The 8,820-nt window shown below is 47.9% G+C and overlaps 1 protein-coding gene and 1 pseudogene across 1 annotated transcript in view; one reads left to right on the forward strand and one right to left on the reverse strand.

Moving 5' to 3' along the window:
• Positions 1 to 8,575, forward strand: part of Ankle2 (ankyrin repeat and LEM domain containing 2) — a 39,513-nt gene extending 30,938 nt beyond the window's left edge. Inside the window, exons 7-12 of the mRNA XM_023720661.1 lie at positions 1,856 to 2,131; positions 3,552 to 3,658; positions 4,396 to 4,586; positions 5,260 to 5,827; positions 6,506 to 6,637; positions 6,976 to 8,575. Of these exons, the coding sequence (XP_023576429.1) occupies positions 1,856 to 2,131; positions 3,552 to 3,658; positions 4,396 to 4,586; positions 5,260 to 5,827; positions 6,506 to 6,637; positions 6,976 to 7,201 (1,500 nt within the window). The 3' untranslated portion in view covers positions 7,202 to 8,575. The remainder of the gene's footprint in view (positions 1 to 1,855; positions 2,132 to 3,551; positions 3,659 to 4,395; positions 4,587 to 5,259; positions 5,828 to 6,505; positions 6,638 to 6,975) is intronic.
• On the reverse strand, positions 1,100 to 1,491 carry LOC111817980 (annotated as a pseudogene).
• Positions 8,576 to 8,820: the final 245 nt, after the last annotated feature.

The raw sequence follows: 8,820 nt of genomic DNA on the forward strand, positions 1-8,820 counted from the left end.
TGTGGGTTAGGGTTAGGGTGTGTGGGTTAGGGTTAGGGGGTGTGGGTTAGGGTTAGGGTATGTGGGTTAGGGTTAGGGTGTATGGGTTAGGGTTAGGAGGTATGGGTTAGGGTTAGGGGGCATGGGTCAGGGTTAGGGTATGGGTTAGGGTTAGGGTGTGGGTTAGGGTTAGGGTATGTGGGTTAGGGTTAGGGTGTGTGGGTTAGGGTATGTGGGTTAGGGTTAGGGGGTGTGGGTTGGGAAGAAGCGTGCACATAGCCTGTTCATGGCTCATTAAGCCCTGCTGTGTGCCTGATCCCCGTCCTGCTTCAGTCTTCACTTTCCTGGCATATCTGCTGCTCCCCTCCCTTCCACCCTCTGTTAGGGATGTAAAGTATTGGAGATTAAATCCAGAGCCTTTGTACTCAGCTACATCTCTGGCCCTTTTTTAATTTTTTATTATTTATTTTTTTTAAGTTTTTTTTTTTTTTTTCTGAACCAGGGATTGAACTCAGGTCCTTACACTTGCCAGGCAAGTGCTTATTCCACTGAGCTATCTCCCTGGCCTATTTTTAAAAAAGTTTTTAATGATCTGTAATCATAAAACTTTTGATAAACGTATTGTTTATGAGACATTTATTCATTTATGCATATCTGAAACACTGCATACTTGTGTTTTCTGTTCTCTAATACTGAACAAGATTACCAATATAGGGTCTCAGATATTTTTTGGTCCAAAGTGAGTTAGAAATAAAACATAGGGGGGTCCAGGTAGATGGCTCAGTGGAATAAGCGCTTCCCTGGCAAGCGCAAGGGCCTGAGTTCAATCCCGGGTTCCAAAAAAAAAAAAAAAGTCGATAGGTGGTTTTAGCTCATCATGTTTTGGGTTTGAAAGCAATTTAGCGGGGCTGGTGAGATGGCTCAGTGGTCTAAAGAACCTATTTAGAACAAGCTCAGCAAAGCATGGGGACTGCGGTTCAATCCCCCAGCACCACATGCCAGCCAGCCCTGCACACACACACACACACACACATATATAATAAAAATTTTTTTAAAAAAAGAAAGCAATTTAGCTCATCTCACAAGAAACAAAAGCAGGTGTTGAACCATGAAAACCCAATCAATTATTTTTAGCATGCCTCTTAATTTTTCTATCCCCTGGTTTCTTGTCTTCTGGGTGAGATTCTTGAACAGGTAACCATTTGAGGGGGTGTCAGTGATAGATAGACCCTGGAGGGAGAGTCAGTAAACAGGAAAAAGCAAATCCAGCCATAACGATAGAGACAGCCCACCTGAACTGTTCAGTCATGTACCCGTAGATCAATCCAACTATTGCAGAGAAAAGAATAATCTCCTGAAACATCTGTTCGGCCAGTTTCTGGCCCTTGTCATCCAATCATGTAGGCCGTGAGCCCAGATGTTCCAGCATGATTAATGGAGGAGGCAGGTAGCTGAGCAAGAGAAGCCAATACGGAGGGACCTGAGTTGCCAAAGCCTGGCACTGTGCGCTGCAGAGGGAGCCAGCAGAAGCCGTTAGCACTACAGCTGCGGCCCAGGAATTTTTTTTAAATTTTTTTATTTTATTTTATTTTATTTTTTGGCAGAACCAGGGATTGAACTCAGACCCTTGCACTTGCCAGGGAAGCGCTTACTCCACTTAGCCATCTTCCCGGCCCCATTTTTATTTTTTGATACAGGGTCTCACTAAGTCACTCAGACTGGACTTGCACTTGCAATCTTCATGAATTGGCCTCCCAAGTACAAAGATTACACATGTGCCATGGTGCCTGACTCCTCTCCACTTTTGGTGGAGGGTGTGCTCACTAAGTTGAGTGAGTCCTGGCCCAAACCTGACTTAGTTCTGGTCCCAGCCCAGAGTGCACATGACCACCTGGTTTGTTTGACGTTTTCCCCATTGCTCACCAGTCCTGGACACAGCCAAAGAGCAGGAGCCAGATGCTCACCCATCTCTCTTCCAGGTCACTACTATGTGCCACTTCTGAGAGCAGATGACACCTCTTCTCCTGTCATTGGGGAGCTGTGGTCCTCAGACCAGACAGCTGAGGTGTCCCCTTCTAGCCGCTATGGAGCTGACCCTCGGGACCCCATGCTGACCGTGAGAGCCTTCGCGGGGCCCCTGAGTCCAGCCAAGGTGAGTTCTGGGACCTTCTCAGCTACCCTGGGCGTCCTGATACAGCTATTCTTGGAGACCAAGTCATGTGGCCTGAAGTCAGTGCTGAGGGTGGTGCTGAGGCTTCTGGGCATGCTCTGCTGCTCTTGTGTGGCTGTGCTGGGTGTGTAGGAGCCTGAACAGTGTACACCTGGCTTGCCCTTGCCCTGTGTGCCTGTCTTATCCAAACTGTATGGTAGGGCCGGGGAGATAGCTCAGTAGAATAAGCACTTGCCTGACAAGCTCAAGGTCCTGAGGTCAGTCCCCAGTACCGTTTAAAAAAAAAAAGAGAGAGAGAAACTGTATGCTAGCCTGGTGAGGTCACTTCTGGACCCCACACCTCTTCTCAGATACTCCTGCACCAGCCACCTCTCCTAGAGGATCCACCTTGTCCCCAGGCTTTGCCTTTGGACTGTGCTCATCCTTAAAGTTTATGTGGGTCCCAAAAGGTGGAGGTGCTGGGTCAGAGGTTATGCATGCTTTTATGCAGGGTTGACACTGAAAGTTCCTTCTTAACTGTTTGTACATTGAGGTACGTAATGGCCTGGTAGACACTTGGAAAGAACAAGGCACAGTAGCATGCACCTGTAATCCCAGCTGCTTGAGAGAATGAGGCCAAGATCTTGTGTGAGACTTGGTTTCACTTTTAACTTTTTTTTTTTTTTTTTTAACATTTTTTTTTTATGTATGTGTGCGTGTGTGGCCAGCTCAGCCCACCAGGGGGCGGGGTTGGCTGGCATGTGGTGCTGGGGGATTGAACCGCGGTCCCTGTGCTTTGCTAAGCTTGTTCTAAATAGGTGCTTTAGACCACTGAGCCATCTCACCAGCCCGAGACTTGGTTTCAAAACAGGAGAAAAATAATCTTTTCTAAATGACTAGTTATGGGCTGGTGAGATGGCTCAGTGGTCTAAAGCACCTACTTAGAACAAGCTAAGCTAAGCAAAAGCACAGCGACCGCGGTTCAATCCCCAGCACCACATGCCAGCAAGCCCCGCCCCCTGGTGGGCTGAGCTGGCCACACACACACACACTAAATAAATAAATAAATAAATAAATAAATAAATAAAAAATTAAAAAAAAAATAAATGACTAGTTATTTGCAGCTATTAAAATGGCTCCAACATTTGGTGGGACAGTTAGGGTTAGATAAACTGCATTTAATATAAAGCTTGGGAGGCTCAAGAGAAAGCAGCACATACTTTCTCGTGTGATAGGAAGAATGGCATGTGTGCCACTTGAGGCAGCAGCTCCGTAGTGCTTGCTGTCCTTAGGGCGAGGCCTCGTGTTTGAGCTTCGGGGCCCCATGGCTGTGGGATCAGCATTGGTGCTGTGACACTGGTGGGTAAGCGTCCTGGGTGAGCCGCCCTGGCCACACAAATCTCAACATTTTTTTTCTTTATAGGCAGAAGATTTTCGAAAACTCTGGAAAACACCACCTCGAGAGAAAGCAGGCTTCTTCCACAGTGTCAGGAAGTCTGACCCGGAAAGAGGCATTGAGAGAGTAGGAAGGTACAGGAAAGCTGAGTCGGTTGCAAGGTTGTTTGCAATGTGTTTATGTGTTGAGGCTGATGATGAATGTCATTGCAACTGCTTCAAAATACGGTGCCAAAAAGGGTTTTCTGGGAGATCATGAAGATCATGAAGCCTTTGCATGAAGGACAAATTACTTGCAAATGTAGTTTATATTCCAGTGCACTTTGTGCAGTTTTAAGGTAAAGCAGTTCCTCCCCATTCCTTAGGGCAGTTCTCAGGGATCTTAATATTTTATAGAAGATGCTATGTGGACTATGTTTTCTTGGGGGGAAAAAGAAAACAAAACATTTAACATAGGCAGGGGAGTGGTTAGAAACTAGTGGAAAGGTCCTTAAAGAAATCCCACAACCACAAAGCTAGAACTGTGATATAATCAAACAAAATAAACCTGCATGTGCCCTCTGGATTTTTGGTTCCTGGCTACAGATGTGTGTTGGTAGAGGTAACCACTTGGCCTCACCCAGTGAGACTGGTGAGAGCTCTTCGGTGCTGACTCCTCAGTTGGTGAGTGTGATTGACTTCTCCAGACACGGCTGGGTCTCCAGAATAGCGAGGAAACAGTTCAGTTAGTCCCATGTTTAGGTCAAGTAAAATATACGCAAAGTTTTAGACACAGCTTTGCTGCTTGGTGGGCGCATGGCTGTCTTCTGTGCAGGCAGCTCTGTGGGTGCTCCTCTGCTTTCTTGGCTTTCACATGGGTTTATTCCTTACAGGGAGCTTGCTCATGAGCTGAAGATTCCCTGGGCAGAATACTGGGAATTTCTGGGCTGTTTTGTGGATCTGTCTTCCCAGGAGGGCCTGCAAAGACTAGAAGAGTATCTTACTCAACAGGAAATGGGCAAAAAAGCACAACAGGAAGCAGAAGAAAATGAAGCCTGCCTCCAAGACAAAGCCTTTGCCTCTGGTGAGCATGCATGGTCCAAGGTGGCACTGGCCTTACAGGAAGCATCCATTTGGGGCCCTATTCTTGCCTCTTGTGCTTTTATTGTACAAGTGGGCAGCTTCCCTTCAGGCCCATGTCAGGAGAAGGGCCTGGGTGTGTGGGTGTGTGGGTGTGGTATCTATGAGAGGTGAAGAGCAGGGAAGAGATGTGAAACAGGTTTACAGTTAATAAGGGGAAAAAATAAAAACAAATTTTTATAATTGTATTTGCACAAAGAAATATATTTGCATAATAATTATTTGCATAAGAGTTTATTTAATCTGGGCATGGAGGCTGAGGCAGGCAGGTTACTAAGTTTGTAGCCAGTTTGGACTAGTTCAAGGCAACTCTGTCTCAAAAATAATAGTAATAATGATGATGTAATAATAATACACATTTCCTGAACAGCACTTGACACTGTTCAGGCAAATGGCTGCTGTCTTAACAAGGAAACAACCTTTCCCTTAAGTAGGGACGGTGCTACTCCCCAGTGACTTCCTCATGGAGTTGTGGGAGCCAAGCAGATCGGAGGACTGGTGGGCTGGACTACTTCCCGCCTTCCTCCTCCTCCTTGTTTGTGCTTTGAGAGCAGATTGGCTGGTTCTTGCTGACTTGCACCGTGGGGTCCATAGTATGTCTGCTTTATTGCTTGCAGGCCATGAGAAGCAGTGCTGCAACTCTGTTTCCGTGGGGGCATTTCTAGATGGGGATGGTGATGCGAGCGTGGAAGAAATGAAAAATCAACAGAACGCAGCTCAACGCCATAGCCAGCCTGCGGCTGATGCTTTCAAGAACTTGGAGCCTGGTGCTAAGGCAGACGGTGTGGGATTCTCAGGCCCATGCAGCCCAGCCCCAAATGGGCTCTGCTGTCCGCCGACTCCCAGCCAGGCCCTGTGTGGGAAACCAGAGGCCCCTGGAACAGAGCAAGCCCTTCTGTCCTGTGTCTCTGGCTTGATGGTTGAGTTTGATAAACTGAATTTGCAAAATCAAGGTGATAGCCTTCCCAAGACACCAAATACAGATAAGAAAACTAAAGATAAGAGAAAGAACACAATAGAAAATGATTGGTTGACACCTGCCCTTGCTGCAGACAAGCTTGGAAATAACCAGACAGGGGCAGAAAGTGATGTGTCAGCTGTGATGGCTATGATGTCCTTGAATTCCAAGTCCCAGGCTGTGTCAGGCCCTGTGACCAACCCGACCAACAGGCCCTTCCTTTGTGGGTAAGTGTGGGACCCTGTGTGCAGTTCTTTGAAGCCTCCTGTTTTCCCAGTGTGATGTAGGTGGCAGGTTCCTGTCTCTGTCATGCTTGGGTAGGTGAAGCAGGGTCTCCAGCTGGGGAGGGCTACTTCTAGTGTTTGCTGTCACCAGGAAGTGAGAGGCCTCCAGACTGTTGGATAGGCCCTAAGAATGTGTTTTATGTTAGGGAACCACATGCAGCAGGGCATACAGCACTGCAATGGGGACCTGGCTGTGTCCTGGAGGTGACCTTGCCCCTCTTGTGCTCCCACTATAGTACAAGGGGCCTACACCCCTCAGCTGGTCCTTCAGCCTCCAAATGGTTTGGTTTCTCTACCCAGGCCAGATTGATTCTCACACACCATTCTGATCATTTGCTTGATGCCTGAGTTAAAAATGCAGTGAGATAAGCTGACCGTGGTGGTGTACATCTGGGAGGCTGAGACAGGAGAATCACACATTTGAGGTCAGCCTGGTTTTCATAGGAAGAACTTGTCTCAAAAAATATATAAAAGAAGGGGCCGGGGAGATGGCTCAGTGGAGTAAGCACTTCCTTGGCAAGTGCAAGGGCCTGAGTTCAATCCCCGGTTCTGAAAAAAAAAAATGTGTTTTAATTGAGGCTGTTTCTGCCTGTTCTTGTGTCCCTTTGTTGTTCATTCTAGAGAGGAGCCATGCAAGCTGGACCAGGATGTTCTGGCAGCTCTGCAGGGCGTGGATGTCGACCCTGGTCAGTACCCGGCTCTGCATCGATGGAGGAGTGCTGTCCTGTGCTACTTGCCTGCAGATAGGCAGAGGTATGTGTGTGTGTGTGGGTCAAGAGTTGGGTCTGGAAGGCCAGGTCACTTGTGGGTGTGCTGTCCCACAGCTGTACCCCCAGGTGGGCTGATGCATGCTTTGTCCCCAGTGGACAGGTGTCTAGCAGGACAGACACAGGGCAGCCATGGTGCTGTGAACCAAGGGTACAGGGCCAGTAACTGGGCTCAAGAGCAGCCTGGTGTTGGTTTTCTGTCCAGACCCCGCACTGGGTGGCCCTCCCAGCCCGACACTGTCCTGCGTTCCTGCCCATTTTCAGGAATCTCCTGCTGGCTGCACTGGCCCGCCTGTGTTGAGTGATCTTTTTATTTCTCTCCAGTTGGTCAAGCCCTGCACTGAAAGGAAAGCTCAAGTGCCAACTGCCAGACCTCAGCGTCCCCCACAGCAGCAGACCAGGGCGAAGGGCTCCAGCTGTTGGCAGCCCCGGAAGGCCTGGTCACTCCCCTGGTTCCCCTGGTCTGGGCAGCCCAGGGCCTTACAGCCCAGTGCACGGGCGCCTCCTGCGCCGCACAGGGTTCCCCGGCACCCAGCTCACAGTCCTGTAGAGGACACGCATTCCCTCCTTTGTTTCAAAGGAAGAGGGAGATGTGCTTATTGGGAAGATTTCAAGATTTTCTAAGTAAGGTACAACCTGCACTTTCAGGGCACAGGGATTTTAGAAATGCAAATATTCTACATAGAAGTAAAAATCAGTGATGGCATATAGAAGAAGCTGTCAGTAACCACCTGAACTACAGATCTTGTGTACTGTCCATGTGGCAGTGACTTCAGGTGCAGTCAGTGGTTTTGCCTGCAGTGCCCCCCCCGACTCCACCCAGGATCCACACATGGATGGGCTGCATTCAGCCGCCTTCTCCCCGACCAGCTTGAGAGGATGCTGATGGCACCTGTGGCTTCCCACCTGTTGGTAGTGGAGAGCAGATGAACTTAACTGTTGCATTCTCAGGGTTGGAAACTTTACTGACCAGAAGAAGCTGGGGGTGGGTGCCGCACACCTGTGATCCTCGCAGTTGGGAGGGTGAGATAGGAGGCTCACCATATGTCTCAGGCCAGCCTGGGCTACACACCATTCAAGGCCATTCTGGACTGCATAGCAAGACCCTGTCTCTCAAAAACAAGACAAAAGAGCATCGTGCCACTTCTGAGAGTCAGTTGTGAGTCATTTCCACCCCTCTAGCCTTCTCCCAGGCACTGGCCCTGGGGAGTATTGGGGGTGTCGCTGTGTGCCTGCTGCCCTGTTCCCTGGGGGAGAGTCGTCTGGGACACTGAGGTCTGGTGCAGAAGAAGCCCCACACCCACCCCACCTTAGCCAGCCCAGTGCCTTCTGTCAGTTAGGATTTTCCAGAATTTAATGCTTGAGAATATAAAATGATAGTGCAAAAAAGACTTTTTCTTTCATAAAAGTTTTGAATTGAAACGTGCTTTTTAAAAGCTTATTTCTTGTGATGAACGGGTCAAACATACTGGAATTGAGAGTTCATCCTTAAAACTCACATTTTGTTTTCATTTGCTGTGTAGCAGACAGGATCTGAATGTAAGACAGAAATAGTTGTCATTCTAAGAACAATTGCATTTTTAAAAGCCTCTTCCTCAGAACATGGAGATTATACTTAGAGATGATCTCTTTGAATTATTACCTTGTCTTGTATGTTGTTGTAAATACATACATAGCAGTTAAAATACTGTTCTTGCCTTGGTTTTGTAAATGCCCATTCTGTGAAGGTAGGCCTCTTTGGACAGTTTTCTGCTTTCGCAAGATAGGGCAGTACATATTCCCCTAAACACTGTGTTATCTGGGTGGTGTTTTCTTTTAAAACCGCTTTGCGGAATAAATTATTTTTACACCATATTCTCACAAAACACCCTCACTTGTGTCTGGGCATAAGCCCCTTTTTAATAAACCTGGGGCAATATTTTGACGAACTAGTGGTACATTATTTGACAGTGGTTTATATGCTGTTTGAGACAGTGTCATGTCTGGGCTCCAGCAGATCCCACCTAAGCCTGAGTGCTAGGGTTGCAGGCACTGCACTGCACCCAGCTTACTGGCTGCTGATTTTGCCCCTTTGTTTTCTTACATGGTTGTGGAAGTTTTTTTTTACCCCCAGTATCGGGGATCAAACTCAGGACCTTGTGTTTGCAGAGCAGACACTTAGCCCACTGA

Source organism: Octodon degus, unplaced genomic scaffold, assembly GCF_000260255.1.
Source record: "Octodon degus isolate 3935 unplaced genomic scaffold, OctDeg1.0 scaffold00076, whole genome shotgun sequence".
Lineage (NCBI taxonomy): Eukaryota > Metazoa > Chordata > Mammalia > Rodentia > Octodontidae > Octodon > Octodon degus.